The sequence below is a fragment of the Podarcis bocagei genome, assembly GCF_964188305.1.
Source record: "Podarcis bocagei genome assembly, chromosome: Z".
NCBI classification, from domain to species: Eukaryota; Metazoa; Chordata; class Lepidosauria; order Squamata; family Lacertidae; genus Podarcis; species Podarcis bocagei.
The window spans coordinates 84,609-105,438 of NC_138140.1; the positions used below are offsets into that span (position 1 = coordinate 84,609).

General features: G+C 54.5%; 3 protein-coding genes across 4 annotated transcripts in view; 1 reads left to right on the forward strand and 2 right to left on the reverse strand.

Moving 5' to 3' along the window:
* Positions 1-472: 472 nt before the first annotated feature.
* Positions 473-7,261, reverse strand: AJM1 (apical junction component 1 homolog). 2 transcript variants are annotated; one of them, XR_014004303.1, is made up of 4 exons: positions 6,967-7,261; positions 4,896-4,966; positions 1,097-3,619; positions 473-577 (listed from the first exon to the last, which is right to left on the reverse strand). XR_014004303.1 is itself a non-coding variant. In XM_081179882.1 (3 exons), the coding sequence occupies exon 3, from the start codon at positions 3,572-3,574 to the stop codon at positions 1,361-1,363; it is 2,214 nt and encodes a 737-aa protein (XP_081036008.1). In that variant the 5' UTR covers positions 3,575-3,619; positions 4,896-4,966; positions 6,967-7,261; the 3' UTR covers positions 936-1,360. The 2 variants fall into 2 exon arrangements, 1 of the variants encoding a protein (XP_081036008.1); XM_081179882.1 differs by lacking the exon at positions 473-577 and having other exon boundaries at positions 936-3,619.
* Positions 7,262-9,240: 1,979 nt separating this feature from the next.
* Positions 9,241-11,988, forward strand: PHPT1 (phosphohistidine phosphatase 1). The gene is made up of 3 exons (XM_081179993.1): positions 9,241-9,473; positions 10,387-10,511; positions 11,865-11,988. Exons 1-3 carry the CDS (start codon positions 9,326-9,328, stop codon positions 11,955-11,957), a joined length of 366 nt encoding a protein of 121 aa, XP_081036119.1. The 5' UTR covers positions 9,241-9,325; the 3' UTR covers positions 11,958-11,988.
* A 2,857-nt stretch (positions 11,989-14,845) lies between these two features.
* RABL6 (RAB, member RAS oncogene family like 6) overlaps positions 14,846-20,830 on the reverse strand; it is a 32,860-nt gene continuing 26,875 nt past the window's right edge. The window contains exons 12-15 of the mRNA XM_081179149.1: positions 19,362-19,554; positions 16,533-16,704; positions 15,556-15,605; positions 14,846-15,309 (exon numbers count right to left, since the gene is read on the reverse strand). Of these exons, the coding sequence (XP_081035275.1) occupies positions 15,145-15,309; positions 15,556-15,605; positions 16,533-16,704; positions 19,362-19,554 (580 nt within the window). The 3' untranslated portion in view covers positions 14,846-15,144. The remainder of the gene's footprint in view (positions 15,310-15,555; positions 15,606-16,532; positions 16,705-19,361; positions 19,555-20,830) is intronic.

Here is a 20,830-nt window from a genome sequence, read left to right on the forward strand (position 1 = left end):
TGTCGATCCGAGGACGTCGGAACTCCCTGCCACTCCAACAAAGAAACATTGCCCCGTTTTGGGTCCGTTTTGGGTCCGTTCTTCCCGTCGGAACTCCCTGCCACTTGAAGCCAGAGACGTCGACGGAACTGCAGGAAAACGGAGCCCATTTCTGCCTCTTTTTGTCCGTTTGGGAGGATTTCTTCCCGTCGGAACTCCCTGCCACTTGAGCCAAGGGACGTCGACGGAACTGCAGGAAAACGGAGCCCATTTCTGCCTTTTTTGGGCCGTTTGAGAGGATTTCGTCCCGTCGGAACTCCCTGCCACTTGAACCGAGAGAAAGGGATGTCCGCTTTCCGCCCCATTTTTGGTCCATTTTTGGTCCGTTCTTCCCGTTGGAACTCCCTGCCACTTGAACCAAGAGTCGTCGAAGGAACTGCAGTAAAACGGAGCCCATTTCTGCCTTTCTTTGTCGGTTCTGGAGGAGTTCTTCCCGTCGGAACTCCCTGCCACTTGAACCTAGAAACAGTGCACAAACCGCATCAAAACGGAGCCCAATTCTCTCGTTTTTTTTGTCCGTTCTTCCCAGTGGAACTCCCTGCCACTTGAGGCAAGAGAAACAGATGTCCGTTTTCAGTCCCTTTGGGAAGAGCTCTTTCCGCTCTGGAGCGACATTGGAACTCCCTGCCACTTGAACACAGAAATGTCAAAGGAACAGCAGCAAAACACAGCCCATTCCTGTCTTTTTTCGGTCCGTTCCTCCTGTTGGAACTCCCTGCCACTTGAATCAAGAAATTGCAAAAAGAACGGAGCTCATATCTGTTTTCCTTGTCCGTTCTGGAGTTCTTCCCATTGGAACTCCCGGCCACTTGAACACAGAAACGTCGCACAAACTGCAACAAAACGACACCCATGTCTGTTTTTTCCTCCATTCCTCCCATTGGAACTCCCTGCCACTTGAGCTCAGAGACGTCAAAGGAACTGCAGCAAAACGGAGCCTCTTTCTGGTGTTGTTCTGTCCATTCTTCCCAGTGGAACTCCCCGCCACTTGAACAAAGGAACGTCGCACAAGGGGCAGCAAAACGCGCCTGTTTTTTGTTCTTCCGATCGGAACCACCCGCCACTTGAACCCAGAAACATTCCACAAACTCCAGCAAAACGGAGCCCATTTCTGGGATTCCCTTTCTGTTCTTCCCGTTGGAACTCCCTGCCACTTGGACACAGAAAAGTCCCGCAAACTGCCACAAAACGGAGCCCACGTCTGTTTTTTGTCCGTTGGAACTCCCTGCCACTTGAACCCAGAAACATCCACAAACGGCATCAAAACGGTGCCCATTTCTGCTGCTCTTCCGTCCTCGGAACTCCCCGCCACTTGCCTCCGCTACATCAACTCGTCCAGCAAATTGGGACTGGCTACCCAGTCCAGGGTCCTGGGTTCGGATCCCGCCATGATCATGCAGAGGAACTGCTTCCCCGTCCTCTTGTCGACGGGATAGATAGTGGTGGGCGTGAAGCGGCGCCCGCTCTCCACAAAGGCCACCAGGCGCCCGTAGACCTCCGGGAACTCGCGCCGCAGCGCCACGCCCCGGGCGCGCAGCTCCCGCTGGATGTGGACAAAGCACACCTCCCGCGCCCGCCGGTCCTCCTGGTCGCCGGCGCCCGGCGGCGGCGTCAGAATCAGGGTCTCGATCTCGGCGCCCGGCACCGCCGCACCGGGCGCCGAGGCCGCCAGCGCCACCTTGGCGTGCTGGCGCGAAACCGGGTGCCCTTCGCCCGCCGCCACGGTGACGTTCAGCACAAAGCACTCCGCCGGGTCGTAATCCTCCCCGGCGCGCTGCAACTCCCGGGCGTAGGCGCCCAGGTTCCCGGCGTGGGCGCCCACTTCTCGGAGGGAGAGGTACGTTGGCGCCGCCGCCAGGGCGCCCAGCCCGGCGCGGAGGAAGCTCTCGGCGGCGCCGGCGCCGGGGAAGCCGAGGAAGAGGACGCCGCGCCCGCGGGAGAGGAAGCCGACGCGCGCCAAGCGGGAGAAGGCCCGGTGCGCGGCGGCGTCCTCCCGGGAGAAACGTAGCGCGTTGCGGCAGGCGCTGGCGGCCCGGCCGGCGGCGCAGCGCTCCTTGTGGCGGCGCCAGTCCTGGCGCCGGCAGTGGCGCGAGCAGTAGAGGGTGCGGCAGCTGTGGCAGGACTTGAAGTACAGGCAGGCGTGAAACATAGTTTCCGTGCGCCCGCAGCGGGCGTTGGAGCACATGACGTCGTCCTCGTCGGTGCTGGCGTCCGGGGAACTGGCGCCCGGCGTCTCCCCGGGATCGGCGCCCGGTTTGTAGTCGATCACCAGGTCCGTAATGAGCTGGTCCAGTTGCTCCAGGCTGCGTTGGCGCGACGGCGCCTGGCGCCCGGTGATCTCATTGTCGGTGATGGTGATCTCCGGCGTCACGAACCAGGCGCTGCGCCCGGTGGCGCCCGGTTTTTCCAGAAGCGAGTTCTCCGAGAGGGAGAGAGCGGCGTAGCGTTTGGGGGAGCTGGAGAGCGTCACCACCACGGGCGCCGGGCGCCGGGTGTCGGGCGAGAGGGCCGGCGGCGCCTGGTGGCGCGCTAGAATGTTCTCGTAGCTGCGCCCCCGCCACAGCGGCTGGTCCGGGCGCCCGCGCGGCGCCAGGATGTCGTCCCACGACTTGGAGTGGCTGCGCGCTTCGGTTCCCAGGCGCGGCGTGTGGCAGGACGATTGGGCGGCGCCCGGTGGGTAGCACCCGACCTGCCACGTCTGGTAGGGCGCCGCCACCGGGCGCCAGGCGCCGTACGGGTGAGGGTATGTCCGTGAGACAGGCGCCTGGACGGGCGTGATGCCGTCGAACGGCGGTGCGGCGCCCGGTGGCGCGGCGCCGTAAAAGGGTGGTGGGGTGGCGCCGTAAAAGGGAGGCGCGGCGCCGTCGAACGTTGGCACGGCGCCGTCAAATGTTGGCATGTAAAACGGGGAAACATAGTTTGTCCGGCTGGGCGCCTCCCGGACAGGGTGGGCGTCAAGGAACGGGGAAACGTAGTTCCGGACCGGGCGCGACGGTGGCGCGTATCCTCCGTCGCCGGCATAGAAGACCTGGAGGGGCGCCGGTTGGGGGTTCGGGTCGTACGCGTCTCCCGGCGCCCGGTCCTCGTAGGTGTCGCTGGGCGTCGGGGTGCGTGAGGGGCGCCAGGCGCCGGGCACGGTCAGGCCGCTCCGTGCCGGGGAGACGTAGCGCGGCGGCGGGTCGGGCTTGATGTCCAGGCGCCGGCGCGGGGCGTTGGTGGGCGGCGCGTTGGCGCCGTACTGGGCGCCCTGGAAGGGGGAGATGCGGCTGCGCTGGGGCTGGAGCTTGACCGGGTGCAGCTCGTTGGCGTGGCGCCCGGCGCTTTTGGAGCGGGCCCGGGGTGGCGCCGGGTCTCGGGGGGCCTCGCGCCCGCGCCGGGCGCCAGGCGCCGGCGCTTCGTCGTCCAGCCACTCCAGGAAGTCGAAGCTGCGGCAGTGGCGCTTGTGGAAGGGCTGGGGCGCCGCCGACATGGCGCAGGGGAAGGGCGGCGCCGTCTGGACGTGGCGGAGGAGGTCCGGCGGGTGGGTGCGGGTCATCTTCGGAGGGGCGGGCCCGGCGCCGCGCCGCCCTCAGTGCGGATCCTGGGGGGGAGAGGAAGGGGCGTCAAGTGGCGGGGAGTCCCACAGAGCGGAGGGAAACTACAATTCCCATGAAAAATTACAATCCCCAATGTCCCAGCTCTTTGGGACTACAACTCCCATGATCCCTAGCTAGCTGGACCAGTGGTGAGGGATGATGGGAATTGTAGTTTTCCCAGCTCTTTGGGACTACAACTCCCATGATCCCTAGCTAGCTGGACCAGCGGTCAGGGGTGATGGGAATTGTAGTTTTCCCAGCTGTTTGGGACTACAACTCCCATGATCCCTAGCTAGCTGGACCAGCGGTCAGGGATGATGGGAATTGTAGGTTTCCCAGCTGTTTGGGACTACAACTCCCATGATCCCTAGCTAGCTGGACCAGCGGTCAGGGATGATGGAAATTGTAGTTTTCCCAGCTGTTTGGGACTACAACTCCCATGATCCCTAGCTAGCTGGACCAGCGGTCAGGGGTGATGGGAATTGTAGTTTTCCCAGCTGTTTGGGACTACAACTCCCATGATCCCTAGCTAGCTGGAGCAGTGGTCACAGATGATGGGAATTGTAGTTTTTTCAGCTGTTTGGGACTACAACTCCCATGATCCCTAGCTAGCTGGACCAGTGGCCACAGATGATGGGAATTGTAGTTTTTCCACTGTTTCCCCACTAGCTAGGGATTATGGGAGTTGTAGTCCCAAACAGCTGGGAAAACTACAATTCCCATCACCCGTAGCCTCAAAGAGCTGTAGTCTCAAAACGACAATTCCCATGATCCCTAGCTAGCTGGACCAGGGGCCATGGATGATGGGAATTGTAGTTCTTCCAGTTCTTTGGGACTACAACTCCCATGATCCCGAGCTAGCGTGGAAAACTACAATTCCCATCATCCATAACCGCTGGTCCGGCTAGCTAGGGATCATGGGAATTGTAGTTTTTTCCACCTCTTTGGGACGACAACTCCCATTCCCATCGGTAATTCCCTGACCGCTGGTCCGGCCAGCTAGGGATCATGGGATATGTAGTGCGAAAGAGCTGGGAAAAACTACGATTCCCATCATCCTGGTCCGGGAGGATGGGAATTGTAGTTTCCCCACTGGGGTGTGAGTTTTAAGAAAGGGAAGGCGCAGAGTTGATATCACAGAGAAATGTGGGTTCCCTTCGGCGCCCGAAACTACAATTCCCAGCACCCATATGGGGCTAGAGGTGTTCTCTGGGAGTTGGAGAGGCAACCTGAGGAACTCCCCGCCTCATGAAAGCTAGCAGCTCAAGGCGGGCGTCCTACCTGGCCAGGCAGGCGGGGCGGGGCGTGGGGCCGGCGCTCCATGCTGCTCCCCGGGGCGTCAGGCGAGGGGCCTAGAGTTCGAAAGAGGAGAAGGGAAGGGTCAGCCATGGGGGGAGCAAAGGCACTCTGCGCATGCTCAGGGGCAAGCTTGGGTTATAAGAGTCAGAAGAGCGACTCCCCACAAGTGGACCAGGCTGCTCCCCCCACAAGTGGACCAGGCTGCTCCCCCTGTGACCCCCACAAGTGGACCAGGCTGCTCCCCCTCTGACCCCACAAGTGGACCAGGCTGCTCCCCCTCTGCCCCCCACAAGTGGACCATGCTTCTCCCTACAAGTGGACCAGGCTTCTCCCCCCACAAGTAGACCAGGCTGCTCCCCCTCTGCCCCCCACAAGTGGACCAGGCTTCTCCCCACAAGTGGACCAGGCTACTCCCCCTCTGCCCCCCACAAGTGGACCAGGCTTCTCCCCACAAGTGGACCAGGCTACTCCCCCTCTGCACCCCACAAGTGGACCAGGCTTCTCCCCACAAGTGGACCAGGCTACTCCCCCTCTGCGCCCCACAAGTGGACCAGGCTGCTCCCCCTCTGCCCCCCACAAGTGGACCAGGCTACTCCCCCTGTGACCCCCACAAGTGGACCAGGCTTCTCCCCACAAGTGGACCAGGCTTCTCCCCATAAGTGGACCAGGTTGCTCCCCACAAGGGGACCAGGCTGCACCCCACAAGTGGACCAGGCTGCTCCCCCTGTGACCCCCACAAGTAGACCAGGCTGCGCCCCACAAGTGGACCAGGCTGCTCCCCCTCTGCGCCCCACAAGTGGACCAGGCTGCTCCCCCTCTGCCCCCCACAAGTGGACCAGGCTTCTCCCCATAAGTGGACCAGGTTGCTCCCCACAAGGGGACCAGGCTGCACCCCACAAGTGGACCAGGCTGCTCCCCCTGTGACCCCCACAAGTAGACCAGGCTGCGCCCCACAAGTGGACCAGGGTGCCCCCCTCTGTCCTCCACAAATGGACCAGGCGGCTCCCCCTGTGACCCCACAAGTGGACCAGGCTGCGCCCCACAAGTGGACCAGGCTGCTCCCCCTCTGCGCCCCACAAGTGGACCAGGCTGCTCCCCCTCTGCCCCCCACAAGTGGACCAGGCTTCTCCCCATAAGTGGACCAGGTTGCTCCCCACAAGGGGACCAGGCTGCACCCCACAAGTGGACCAGGCTGCTCCCCCTGTGACCCCCACAAGTAGACCAGGCTGCGCCCCACAAGTGGACCAGGGTGCCCCCCTCTGTCCTCCACAAATGGACCAGGCGGCTCCCCCTGTGACCCCACAAGTGGACCAGGCTGTTCCCCCTGTGACCCCCACAAGTGGACCAGGCTGCCACCCCATAAGTGGACCAGGCTTCTCCCCACAAGTAGACCAGGCTGCGCCCCATAAGTGGACCAGGCTGCGCCCCCTCTGCCCCCCACAAGTGGACCAGGCTGCTCCCCACAAGTGGACCAGGCTGCGCCCCACAAGTGGACCAGGCTGCTCCCCCTGTGACCTCCACAAGTGGACCAGGCTGCTCCCCACAAGTGGACCAGGCTGCGCCCCACAAGTGGACCAGGCTGCTCCCCCTGTGACCCCCACAAGTGGACCAGGCTGCGCCCCATAAGTGAACCAGGCTTCTCCCCACAAGTGGACCAGGCTGCGCCCCACAAGTGGACCAGGCTGCTCCCCACAAGTGGACCAGGCTGCTCCCCTTCTGCCCCCCACAAATGGACCAGGCTGCTCCCCACAAGTGGACCAGGCTGCTCCCCACAAGTGGACCAGGCTGCTCCCCTTCTGCCCCCCACAAATGGACCAGGCTGCTCCCCACAAGTGGACCAGGCTGCGCCCAAGTGGACCTGGCTACTCCCCCTCTGCCCCCCACAAATGGACCATTCTGCTCCCGTCTTCCCCCAATTCGACCATCCCTCCCCCCTATTTCCGCAAATGGTCTCGTCTCCCTCCCGCTTGTCTACAGCCGAGCCAAACCATCCGCCGCGGCTGGCGGGGGTGGGGTGGGGTTTGGGGGCTTCGAACCGCCGGCCTGACGTCACCTTGGCAGGAATCACCTCCAGCAGGAGGGGGAGGAAACCGGAGATCCCCCCCTTCCCCGGGAATCGGTTCGACCATCGGTCCAGTCGCTCCCCCCCCTACCGGACAGGAGGGAAAGGGCGATGGTCTCTTCCAATTCCCCCCCGCGCGGTCGGGGAGATTTGGAGCGGTCCGAAGCGCCCGATGTCGCCTGGCCTGTTGGCTCCGCGCAGCCGCAGTGGAGGGAGCGTTGCCAGCTCCGCAGCGCCGCCGTGTGGCCGAAAGGAGGAAGAGCGCCTTAAAGGGGCCGCGGCTGAGAAATGAAAGGGGGGGGGGAGTCCACTTATGGGGGGGCAGCCTGGTCCACTTATGGGGAGCAGCCTGGTCCACTTGTGGGGGAGCAGCCTGGTCTACTTGTGGGGCGCAGCCTGGTCTACTTGTGGGGCGCAGCCTGGTCCACTTGTGGGGAGCAGCCTGGTCCACTTATGGGGGAGCAGCCTGGTCTACTTGTGGGGCGCAGCCTGGTCCACTTGTGGGGAGCAGCCTGGTCCACTTATGGGGAGAAGCCTGGTCCACTTGTGGGGAGCAGCCTGGTCCACTTATGGGGGGCAAAGGGGGAACAGCCTGGTCCACTTGTGGGGGGAGAAGGGGAGAAGCCTGGTCTACTTGTGGGGAGAAGCCTGGTCCACTTATGGGGAGGCAGCCAGGTCCACTTGTAGGGGGCAGCCTGGTCCACTTATGGGGAGGCAGCCTGGTCCACTTGTGGGGGGCAGCCTGGTCCACTTATGGGGAGGCAGCCTGGTCCACTTATGGGGAGGCAGCCTGGTCTACTTGTGGGGAGCAGCCTGGTCTACTTGTGGGGAGCAGCTTGGTCCACTTGTGGGGAGAAGCCTGGTCCACTTGTGGGGAGCAGCCTGGTCTACTTGTGGGGAGGTAGCCTGGTCTACTTGTGGGGAGGTAGCCTGGTCCACTTGTGGGGAGGTAGCCTGGTCCACTTGTGGGGAGGCAGCCTGGTCCACTTATGGGGAGGCAGCCTGGTCCACTTATGGGGAGGCAGCCTGGTCTACTTGTGGGGAGCAGCCTGGTCCACTTGTGGGGAGAAGCCTGGTCCACTTATGGGGAGCAGCCTGGTCCACTTATGGGGAGCAGCCTGGTCTACTTGTGGGGAGGTAGCCTGGTCTACTTGTGGGGAGGTAGCCTGGTCTACTTGTGGGGAGGTAGCCTGGTCCACTTATGGGGAGGCAGCCTGGTCTACTTGTGGGGAGCAGCCTGGTCTACTTGTGGGGAGCAGCCTGGTCCACTTGTGGGGAGCAGCCTGGTCTACTTGTGGGGAGGTAGCCTGGTCTACTTGTGCGGAGGTAGCCTGGTCCACTTATGGGGAGGCAGCCTGGTCCACTTATGGGGAGGCAGCCTGGTACACTTATGGGGAGGCAGCCTGGTCTACTTGTGGGGAGCAGCCTGGTCTACTTGTGGGGAGGCAGCCTGGTCTACTTGTGGGGAGCAGCCTGGTCTACTTGTGGGGAGCAGCCTGGTCCACTTGTGGGGAGAAGCCTGGTCCACTTATGGGGAGCAGCCTGGTCTACTTGTGGGGAGGTAGCCTGGTCTACTTGTGGGGCGCAGCCTGGTCCACTTGTGGGGGGAGAAGGGGAGCAGCCTGGTCTACTTGTGGGGAGATGCCTGGTCTACTTGTGGGGCGCAGCCTGGTCCACTTGTGGGGGGAGAAGGGGAGCAGCCTGGTCCACTTGTGGGGAGATGCCTGGTCTACTTGTGGGGAGCAGCTTGGTCCACTTATGGGGAGGCAGCCCGGTCCACTTTTGGGAGTAGAGGGGGAGCAGCCTGTTCCGCTATTATTTATTATTCTTAAATAATATTCCTGCTGGGAATTCTAGTTTCCTGGGAATTATAGTTTCGCACCCGGCGCCGGCCTCCCCCTCCAATCCAGAGAATGGATTCTCCCTTTTGGATGGGAATTCTAGCACTGCCCTTGGGGGGGGTGTCTCAGTTCCTGGAAACTACATTTCCCAAGGTGCACCTGGGGCATGGCATTGCCATTCCCTCTGCTAATCCTGGACGCAAAGCCTCATGGGGATTGTAGTTCGCTCCGGACGCCTTTCAAGCCCTTGGGTAAAGAGGTGCGCCGATTCGCTGAGGCGCCTATCAAATTAGCTAACCCCGCCCCCTTCGCGGCGTCAGACGCACGATTAGGCCCGCCTGCTAGAAGCGACGCGCCCATTGGCTAGGCCTACCTGTCATTGACGTAACCCCCGCCCCAGAGGTGGGGCTTCAGCAGCAGCCGAGCCGCCATTGGCCCCGCGCCTGTCAACGCGGGCGCTGATTGGCTGGGCCCTTCGCGCTCCTCCTTTCTCCTCAGAAGGCGCAGCAATGGCGGACGGAGAGCTGAAGCGCGTTCCCGACGTGGATATCGACGAGGCCGACGGCGTCTTCAAGTACGTCCTCATCCGCGTCACGGCGCCGGGCGCCGGGCCGGGGAAGGACGTCGTTCGCGGCTACGCCTGGGCCGAATATCACGGTGAGGGGACGCCGGGGGCGGGCGCAGAATGGCGGGGCCTAATTCTGATTGGGCGAGGCGCACGCACGTCAACTGTGGAGGCGGGGAGAGAACGACTGTGGCGCTTTCCGATTGGGCGAGGCCTAGGCGAGGCGGGGAGAGAAGGACGGTTGTGGGTTGCGATTGGGCGAAGCGGGGATGGAATGCCGGTTGCGCGTTCCGATTGGGCAAGGCGCAGGGAAGTGGACAGTGCAGGCGGGGAGAGAACGCCAGTTGCGGGCTCTCATTGGGCGAGGCGTTCGCACGTGCTTATTGAAGGCGGGGAGAGAACGACTGTTTTGGATTCCGATTGGGCGAGGCGGGGAGAGCACGCCGGTTGCCGATTCTGATTGGGCGAGGCGCAGGCATGTGGATAGTGAAGGCGGGGAGAGAACGACGGTGACGGGTTCCGATTGGACGAAGGGGATAGTTGAGGCGGTGATGGAACTCCGGTTGCGACTTCTGATTGGGCGACGCGCAGGAACGTTATATAGTGGAGGCGGGGAGAGGACGCCGGTTGTGTCTTCCGGTTGGGAGAGACGTTGGCGAGGCGGGGAGAGGACGCCGGTTGTGGGTTCCGATTGGATGAGGCGCAGGCTAGTGGAAAGTGAAGGCAGGATGGATTTTAGGTAGGGACTTCTGATTGGGTGAGACGTAGTCACGTGGACAGAGAAGGCGGGGTAGAACGCCGGTTGCGGGTTCCGATTGGAAGAGGCGTAGACATGTGGATATTGAAGGCGGGGACAGAACGACGTTTATGGATTCCCATTGGGCGAAGCGGGGAGAGAAGGACAGTAGCGGGTTCTGATTGGACGAATATTATTACCATGATATTGCGCTAGGGTTATTATTATTATTATTATTATTATTATTATTATTATTATTTCCCCTCTAGCCGACATCTATGACCGCGTCTCGGAGGATCTCTCCCGGCTGGGGTTCGAGTGCGAGTGTCTGGGCGGCGGGCGGATCTCCCGACAGAGCGGATCCCGCAAGATCCACGTCTATGGCTACTCCGTGGTGAGTGATTCTGGATCCTAGAGCGGCGTTGGGGACTACCATTCCCATCATCCCTGACAGCCGGGCCGGCTAGCAAAGGATCATGGGAGTTGTAGTTTCCCCTGCTGTTTCCCACTGGTGATGGATCATGGGAGTTGTAGTCCCAAAGAGCTGGGGGAAACTACAATTCCCATCGTCCCTGACCGCTGGGCCGGCTAGCAAAGGATCATGGGAGTTGTAGTTCTAAACAGCTGGGGACAACTACCATTCCCATCATCCCTGACCGCTGGGCCAGCTAGCAAAGGATCATGGGAGTTGTAGTCCCAAAGAGCTGGGGGAAACTACCATTCCCATCATCCCTGACCGCTGGGCCAGCTAGCAAAGGCTCATGGGAGTTGTAGTTTCCCCTGCTGTTTCCCACTGGCAATGGATCATGGGAGTTGTAGTTCTAAACAGCTAAAAAAAACTACCATTCCCATCATCCCTGACAGCTGGGCCGGCTAGCAAAGGATCATGGGAGTTGTAGTTTCCCCTGCTGTTTCCCGCTGGCGATGGATCATGGGAGTTGTAGTCCCAAAGAGCTGGGGACAACTACCATTCCCATCATCCCTGACTGCTGGGCCGGCTAGCAAAGGATCATGGGAGCTGTAGTCCCAAACAGCTGCAAAAAACGACAATTCCCACCATCCCTAGCTGCTAGTCCTGTTAGTTAAGGATCATGGGAGCTGTAGTCCCAAAGAGCTGGAACAAACTACGATTCCCATTATCCCTGATCTCTGGTCCAGCTAGCTAGGGATCATGGGAGTTGTAGTCCCAAAGAGCTGGGGAAACGACATTTCCCATCATCCCTGACCTCTGGTCTGGTTAGCTAGGGATCATGGGAGTTGTAGTTCCAAGTAGCGGGGGGGGGGACTACAATTCCCATCATCCCTCACTAGCCAGACCAGCCGTCTTAGGGATGATGAGAATGGTAGTTTCCCGCTAGCTAGGTATCATGGGAGTTGTAGTCCCAAACAGCTGGAAAAAACTACAATTCCCATCATCCCTAGCTAGCCGAGCCATTTAATTCAATGTAAATTAATTGTGACATCAATACGTGATAATGCAATAAAAGGCAGTAAGAATCATCGCAGGAATGATGGGAATTGTAGTTTCCCCGCTAGCTAGGAATCATGGGAGCTGTAGTCCCAAACCGCGGGGAAAACTACAATTCCCATCATTCCTGTGATTATTCTTACTGCATTTTATTGCATTATCACGTATTGATTATTATTATCATTTTATAGTATTATTATTATTATTATTATTATTATTATTATTATTATTATTATTATTATTATTATTATTTACTAATTATGATTAATTATCTTTCAGGGTTTCGGCCGGGCGCCGCATTCGGTCGCCACCGAAAAACTGGGCGCCGCTTTCCCGGACTACCAAGTCACCTGGTCGGACGACGGCTACTGATTGGTTTGATCCAATAAAATAAAAATTCGCACGTGAAACGTAGCGTTCCGGGCGCCAACGCTTCCCATTCTTGCGTTTCTATTGGTTCGGGATTCGAACCCGGATCCCGGGCGCCAATATAATCCGTAAGGAACTACAGTTCCCAAAAGGGCGTCAGGCGCTTCAAAGAACTAGAATTCCCCACTATGGACATCAACGCTACAGTTCCCAAGATGCCAGGATCCGGGTTCCAATCCCAAAGCGGTGCTGGGAACTGTAGTATCCTCCAGGAGGCGCCTCACAGAACTATAACTCCCAACATGGAAATCTTGGCTCTGGGGGTTTGGCGCCCAAAACTGCTGTCATGTCTTCCCGCCTGCGCCCGGTTCTGGGAACCGTAGTTTCTGACGGCCAGGACACCCTCCTCTCCTAGAACTACAGTTCCCGGAGGACTGTTCTGGGAACTGTAGTTTTCCACCCCCTCTTCTCTTTCTTATGGGTCTCTGGCGCCTCCTAGGGAAGGAGAGGCGCCTGGAGCAAACTACAATTCCCAGAGCTTTGAAGACGGGTGATGGGAACTGTAGTTTCCTGTAGTATTTCCAGCTTTTTGGGAGTACAACTCCCATGATCCCTAGAGTTCCCATTGGCACCCTGAGCGTGCTACAGTTCCCAAGGGACCCCTGAATGTACTACGGTTCCCAAGGCGCCGCTGAGCGTACTACAGTTCCCAAGGTCTCCTGGAACTACCCTCCTTCTTGCCCAGAGAACTCTGGGAGTTGCAGCTGCCGGGAAGGAGAGGCGCCCGGAGCAAACTACAGCACCGCTTTCCAGATGCGTCATGGGAACTGTAGTTTCCTGGTAGCGCCAGGAGAGGAACTCTTCCCCCTTCTTTCCTATGGGTCTCGGGCGCCTCCTATTTATCTGCACCCTTTAGCGTACTATAGTTCCCAAGCAGGGCAGAACATACTACGATTCCCAAGAAGCCGCTGGGCGTACTACGATTCCCAAGATGCCACTGGGCGTACTACAGTTCCCAAGGCGCCACTGGGCGTACTACAGTTCCCAAGATGCCGCTGGGCGTACTACGGTTCCCAAGATGCCGCTGGGCGTACTACGGTTCCCAAGGCGCCACTGAGCGTACTACGGTTCCCAAGGTGCGTGCGGCGCCGGAGTTTATTGAGACGCATGGTGCAGGCACCCTTTCCACAAAGCAAGGCAGTCCGGGAAGCGGGCGCCGCGCTACGGTTCCCGTTCCAGAACAAGGCGGCGAAGAGGAGACGACCGGGAGCTTTATAAGGCGGAGGGTCAGGGAGGAAGAGGAAGGAAGGAAGGAAGGAAGGAAGGAAGGAAGGAAGGAGGAAAAGGAAAGGAGGGGAAATGGGAAAAGAAAGAGGAAGAAGGGAAAGGAAGGAGAAGAAGGGGGAAGGGAAGAGGAAATGGAAGGAAGGAAGGAAGGAAGGAAGGAAGGGGGACAAGGAAATGAGGGAGGGAGGGAGGGAGGGAGGGAGGGAGGGAGGAAGGAAGGAAGGAAGGAAGGAAGGAAGGAAGGAAGGAGAAAGAGGAAATGAGGGAAAGTGGGAAAGAGGAAGAAGGGAAAGGAAGAAGAAGAAGGGGGAAGAGGAAATGGATGGAAGGAAGGAAGGAAGGAAGGAAGGGGGACAAGGAAATAAGGGAGGGAGGAAGGAAGGAAGGAGAAAGAGGAAAAGGAAATGAGGGGAAATGGGAAAAGAAAGAGGAAGAATGCAAAGGAAGAGGAAGGATGAAGAAGGGAAAGGAAGGAGAAGAAGGGGGAAGGGAAGAGGAAAAGGAAGGAAGGGGGAGAAGGAAAGAAAGGGGAGGGAGGGAGGGAGGAAGGAAGGAAGGGGAAAAGGAAAGATGGATGGAAAGAAGGAAGGAGAAAGAGGAAATGAGGGAAAGTGGGAAAGAGGAAGAAGGGAAAGGAAGAAGAAGAAGGGGGAAGGGAAGAGGAAATGGAAGGAAGGAAGGAAGGGGGACAAGGGAATAAGGGAGGGAGGAAGGAAGGAAGGAGAAAGAGGAAAAGGAAATGAGGGGAAATGGGGAAAGAAAGAGGAAGGATGGAAAGGGAGAGGAAGGATGAAGAAGGGAAAGGAAGGAAAGAAGGAAGGAAGGAGAAAGAGGAAATGAGGGAAAGTGGGAGAGGAAAGAGGAAGAAGGGAAAGGAAGAAGAAGGGGGAAGGGAAGAGGAAATGGGTGGAAGGAAGGAAGGGGGACAAGGAAAGAAAGGAGGGAGGGAGGAAGGAAGGAAAGGAAGAGGAAAAGGAAAGATGGAAGGAAGGAAGGAAGGGAGGAAAGAGATGGAGAGGAAGGGGAGGAGAAAGAGGAAATGAGGGAAATTGGGAGAGGAAAGAGGAAGAATGGAAAGGAAGAGGATGAAGAAGGAGGGAAAGGAAGAGGAAAAGGAAGGGAGAGAGGAGGGAGGAGAAAGAGGAAATGAGGGAAATTGGGAGGGAAAAGAATGGAAGGAGAAAGGAAAATGAAGAGGAAATAAGGGAGTTTGGGAGAGGGAAGAGGAATGGAAGGAAGAGGAAGGAGAGAAAGGAAGAGGAAAAGGAAGGAAAGAAGGTAGGAGGAGAGGAGGAGAAAGAGGAAATGAGGGAAATTGGGAGAGGAAAGAGGAGGAATGGAAAGGAAGAGGAAGGGGAGAAGAGGAAATAGATGAGATGAAGAGGAAAAGGTAGAGGGGAAGGAGGATGTTGAAAAGGAGGAGGAAGTGGAAGAAGGGGAAAGGGGAGGAAGGAAGGAAGGAGAGAGGGAAGGAAAAGAAGGAAGGAAGGACCAGAGGAGAAAGAGGGGAAACCGAGCGGAAGAAGAGGGAAACGGAGCCAAACAGGAAGTCGAGGAAGAGGAAGTGGGGGACAGGAAGGGGAAGCGCCGGCCCCTCTTTTCCCGCGGGATCAACCAGTCCGGAAAGAGGGAGGGGAAGATACCTGAGTCTGTTCCATGCGCCCGGAAACGGGGCGTGGCCCCAAAGCAGGAAGTGAGGGGGCGGGACTTCCTGTTCCTCCGGCGCCGCCCCCCCGGAAGCAGCACAAAGTCTCCATGGCGACGTCGGGAGAGGCGGGGTCACAGCAAACAAAGGGGGGGTCACATGCGCCGCAGGAAGTCCCGCCCCCTAGGCCGATCTGTCCGTCCAAAGCAGCAGCGTCGTTTCCAGGAAGGGGAGGAGCCTCCCGCCGAGCGGGCGGGGCTAGAGCTCCTCGTAGTCCCCGCCCCCCCGGGCCGGCCCCGCCCCCAGGAAGGCCTCCAGCTCGTCCAAGGGGCTGGCCTTGGCTTTGGCCCGCCCCTTCCTGCGCCCGGCGCCCTCCGCTTCCTCCTTGGGCTTCTTGGGGCGGGTCTTCTTCTTCTTGTCTTCCTGCGGGGAGAGAGAGAGGCAGGAAGTTGGGGGCGGGGAGAAAGAGAGACAGGAAGTTGGGGGCGGGGAGAAAGAGAGAGAGACAGGAAGTTGGGGGCGGGGAGAAAGAGAGAGAGACAGGAAGTTGGGGGCGGGGAGAAAGAGAGACAGGAAGTTGGGGGCGGGGAGAAAGAGAGAGAGACAGGAAGTTGGGGGCGGGGAGAAAGAGAGAGAGACAGGAAGTTGGGGGCGGGGACTTCCTGTTACCTCTTTGCCGCTACGCTTCTTTTTCTTCTTCTTCTCCTTGGAAGGCGGATCTGGAGGGAAAAGGAAATTTCCTTTAATTTCCTTTTATTAGATTATATTATTTTATATTATTATTATTATTATTATTATTATTATTATTATTATTATTATTATTATTATTATTATTATTATTATTATTTTATATATGTTATATTATTACATTCATATTTATTTGATTGTATTAGGTGATATTATTTCATTTTATTCCATTCGTATATTATTTTAGTACATTGTATTAAATTAGTGTATATATTATATTAGAATATTATATCAATTTAATATATTATTATATTTTTTAGTATATTAACTTATGATATGTATTATATTACTTTAGTATATTATAATATTAATTTAGTATATATATTATATTAACATATTAATAGACTATATTACATATTATTATATTGCATTAATATATTATTGGTAATTCGGATTGACGAAGAGTCCTGTGTGACTCTAAGGCTTGCGGACCATAAAATTAAAAGGCAAAATAATCCAATTAAGAATTTGAATTAATGAAGAGTCCTGTGTGACTCTAAAACTTGCGGACCATAAAATTAAAAGGCAACATAATCCAATTAAGAATTTGAATTAATGAAGAGTCCTGTGTGACTCTAAGGCTTGCGGACCATAAAATTAAAAGGCAACATAATCCAATTAAGAATTTGAATTAATGAAGAGCCCTGTGTGACTCTAAGGCTTGCGGACAATCAAATTAAAAGGCAAAATAATCCAATTAAGAATTTGAATTAATGAAGAGTCCTGTGTGACTCTAAAGCTTGCGGACCATAAAATTAAAAGGCAACATAATCCAATTAAGAATTTGAATTAATGAAGAGTCCTGTGTGACTCTAAGGCTTGCGGACCATCAAATTAAAAGGCAACATAATCCAATTAATTGGGATTAACGAAGAGCCCAGTGTGACTCTCAGGCTCACCTTCCTCGCCGCTCTCCTTCCGGTGCGCCGGCTCCTCCAATCCCAGGCCAAAGAGATCTGATTCGTTCTTCGGCCGGAAGGCGGGGAGGGGCGGAGCTGGGGGCGGGGCCGAGCCGGGGTCCGAGGCGTCCGATAGGTCCGAGAGGGCGGGGAAGCGGTCCTGCAAAGGAGGCTGGGAGAAGAGGCCTGGCCTTAGTCTTTCCCCCAAAGGATTCTGGGAGACGTAGTTTGAGGCTTCTAGTCCCCCAAAGGATTCTGGGAGGTGTAGTTTGAGTCATCTGAGGCGCCCTCTAGCCCCCCCAAAGGATTCTGGGAGATGTAGTTTGAAGCTTCTAAGGCACTCTAGTCCCCCCAAAGGATTCTGGGAGACGTAGTTTGAGGCTTCTATTCCCCCAAATGATTCTGGGAGATTTAGTTTGAGGCTTCTAAGGCACCCAAAGGATTCTGGGAGGTGTAGTTTGAGGCTGCTAAGGCGCTCTAGTCCCCTTTCATTATTATTTCCCCCAAAGGATTCTGGGAGTTGTAGTTTGAGGCATCTAAGGCACTCTCTAGCCCCCCAAAGGAGTCTGGGAGTTGTAGTTTTGAGTTATCTAAGGCACCCTCTAGCCCCCCAAAGGATTCTGGGAGGTGTAGTTTGAGGCTTCTAGTCCCCCAAAGGATTCTGGGAGATGTAGTTTGAGGCTTCTAAGGCACCCTCTAGCCCCCCAAAGGAGTCTGGGAGGTGTAGTTTGAGGCTTCTAGTCCCCCAAAGGATTCTGGGAGATGTAGTTTGAGGCTTCTAAGGCACCCTCTAGCCCCCCAAAGGAGTCTGGGAGTTGTAGTTTGAGGCTTCTAAGGTGCCCTCTCCCCCCCCCAAGGATTCTGGGAGTTGTAGTTTGAGGCTTCTAGTCCTCCAAAGGATTCTGGGAGGTGTAGTTTGAGGCTTCTAAGGCACCCTCTAGCCCCCCAAAGGAGTCTGGGAGTTGTAGTTTTGAGTTATCTAAGGCACCCTCTAGCCCCCCAAAGGATTCTGGGAGGTGTAGTTTGAGGCTTCTAAGGCACCCTCTAGCCCCCCAAAGGAGTCTGGGAGTTGTAGTTTTGAGTTATCTAAGGCACCCTCTAGCCCCCCAAAGGATTCTGGGAGGTGTAGTTTGAGGCTTCTAGTCCCCCAAAGGATTCTGGGAGATGTAGTTTGAGGCTTCTAAGGCACCCTCTAGCCCCCCAAAGGAGTCTGGGAGGTGTAGTTTGAGGCTTCTAGTCCCCCAAAGGATTCTGGGAGATGTAGTTTGAGGCTTCTAAGGCACCCTCTAGCCCCCCAAAGGAGTCTGGGAGTTGTAGTTTGAGGCTTCTAAGGTGCCCTCTCCCCCCCCCAAGGATTCTGGGAGTTGTAGTTTGAGGCTTCTAGTCCTCCAAAGGATTCTGGGAGGTGTAGTTTGAGGCTTCTAAGGCACCCTCTAGCCCCCCAAAGGAGTCTGGGAGTTGTAGTTTTGAGTTATCTAAGGCACCCTCTAGCCCCCCAAAGGATTCTGGGAGGTGTAGTTTGAGGCTTCTAAGGCACCCTCTAGCCCCCCAAAGGAGTCTGGGAGTTGTAGTTTTGAGTTATCTAAGGCACCCTCTAGCCCCCCAAAGGATTCTGGGAGGTGTAGTTTGAGGCTTCTAAGGCACCCTCTAGCCCCCCAAAGGAGTCTGGGAGTTGTAGTTTTGAGTTATCTAAGGCACCCTCTAGCCCCCCCAAAGGATTCTGGGAGCTGTAGTTTGAGGCTTCTAGCCCCCCAAAGGATTTTGGGAAATGTAGTTTGAGGCTTCTAAGGCGCTCTAGTTCCGTTTCCTTATTATTTCCCCAAAGGATTCTAGGAGACGTAGTTTGAGGCTTCTAGTCCCCCAAAGGAGTCTGGGAGATGTAGTTTGAGTCATCTAAGGCGCCCTCTCCCCCCAAAGGATTCTGGGAGTTGTAGTTTGAGGCTTCTAGACCCCCAAAGGATTCTGGGACATGTAGTTTGAGTCATCTAAGGGGCCCTCTGGTCCCCCAAAGGATTCTGGGAGTTGTAGTTTGAGGCTTCTATTCCCACAAAGGATTCTGGGAGATGTAGTTTGAGGCTTCTAAGGCGCCCTCTAGCCCCCCAAAGGATTCTGGGAAATGTCGTTTGAGGCTTCTAAGGCGCTCTATTCCCCTTTCCTTATTATTTCCCCAAAGGATTCTGGGAAATGTAGTTTGAGGCTTCTGGTCCCCCAAAGGATTGTGGGAAATATAGTTTGGGGCTTCTAAGGCGCCCTCTAGTTCCCTAAAAGACTCTGGGAGTTGTAGTTTGAGGCTGCTAAGGCGCACTAGTCCCCTTTCATTATTATTTCCCCCAAAGGATTATGGGAGATGTAGTTTGAGGCTTCTAGTCCCCCAAAGGATTATGGGAGATGTAGTTTGAGGCTTCTAGTCCCCCAAAGGAGTCTGGGAGTTGTAGTTTGAGGCTTCTAGTCCCCCAAAGGATTCTGGGAGGTGTAGTTTGAGGCTTCTAGTCCCCCAAAGGATTGTGGGAAATATAGTTTGGGGCTTCTAAGGCGCCCTCTAGTTCCCTAAAGGACTCTGGGAGTTGTAGTTTGAGGCTGCTAAGGCGCACTAGTCCCCTTTCATTATTATTTCCCCCAAAGGATTCTGGGAGTTGTAGTTTGAGGCTGCTAAAGCGCACTAGTCCCCTTTCATTATTATTTCCCCCAAAGGATTCTGGGAGTTGTAGTTTGAGGCTTCTAGTCCCCCAAAGGATTCTGGGAAACATAGTTTCAGGCTTCTAAAGGCGCCCTCTCCACCCCCAAAGCATTCTGGGAGTTGTAGTTCCCCCGAACCCGGCGCCGACTCACCCCCCTGGCGTCGGCCGAGGCGTCGTCGCTCTCGAACTCGGGGTCGTCCATGACGAAGGAGAGCATCTGGGCCGCCACCGGCCCCTCGGGGTCGCTCTCCGACTCCTCGCCGGGCGCCGGGGGCCGGGGGGCCGGGAGGGTCCGGGTTCCGGAAGGTTCCGCCGGGGCCGGCCTTAAAGGCGGGGAGGGGGGGCTGGGATGGGGAACGACGAGAGCGATAAATTAATAATAATAATAATAATAATAATAATAATAATAATAATAATAATAATAATAATTGATAATAATAAATTAATAATGACAGTCGCAGTTAAATGAGGATCGTTAGGATCGCCAGGGTCGTTACCAGGATCGTTCGAGTTAAGATTGTAAAATGATAATTTGTAATTTAGAGTTAATTTTATTATATATTATATATATAATATTATATTATATATATAAAACATTATAATTATATATATAATTATAATGTTATAATTATATATATTATATTATATATATAAAACATATATAATATATTATATATATTATAATATAAAATATTATATATATATTATATATTATGTATATAATATTATATATATAAAACTCTGAATTATAAATTATCATTTTACAATTTTAATTCGATATATATATATATAATTAACTCTAAATTATAAATTATCATTTTACAATTTTAATTCGATATATAGATATATATATATATATATATATATAAACTCTAAATTATAAATCATCATTTTACAATTTTAATTCGATATATATCTATATATATATATAAATTAACTCTAAATTATAAATTATCATTTTACCATTTTAATTCGAACGATCCATGTAACGATCATTATTAAATCATCTATAATTAACTCTAAATTTTGAAAATCCCAAAAAATATCTTTTAAATATAGATAGATAGATAGATAGATAGATAGATATTGGGATTTTCAGAATTTAGAGTTAATTATAGCCAATTTGTAGATAATTTAATTACCTGTGATTTATTTATAAATCCTAATTTACAACAGAATTCTAAATCTAGAACGATGAAGAGAACTATAAATATAACTAGAAAGAGAATTAGAATTATAACGATCCGGGCCATTAACGATGGTCCCGGCGATGCAGAAGATCGTTATCCATAACGATCATTATGTTGATCGTCACAATTCTCATTACCAAGAGAACACTGATCATTTCCTTGGCATGATCACAATGATAACCTAACGATGACGATTTTTATGTGTACTCTTTCTTTGATTATTTCATTTACTATTATCGTTATTTGCATTCGTTTGCATTCATTTGCATTCATTTGCATTTATTTGTACTTATTTGCATTTATTTGCATTGATTTGCATTTATTTGTACTCATTTGCATTTATTTGTATTTATTTGCATTTATTTGCATTTATTTGCCTTTATTCGCATTCATTTGTAATTTGCATTTATTTGTAATTATTTGCATATTA

Bases quoted from the DNA above. Each gene is read 5' to 3' on its own strand.
- AJM1 (XM_081179882.1), bottom strand. From the start codon at position 3,574: ATGACCCGCACCCACCCGCCGGACCTCCTCCGCCACGTCCAGACGGCG.
- PHPT1 (XM_081179993.1), top strand. From the start codon at position 9,326: ATGGCGGACGGAGAGCTGAAGCGCGTTCCCGACGTGGATATCGACGAG. The intron at 9,474-10,386 runs GTGAGGGGACGC...TTTCCCCTCTAG, and splicing joins CGCCTGGGCCGAATATCACG to CCGACATCTATGACCGCGTC. The intron at 10,512-11,864 runs GTGAGTGATTCT...ATTATCTTTCAG, and splicing joins ACGTCTATGGCTACTCCGTG to GGTTTCGGCCGGGCGCCGCA.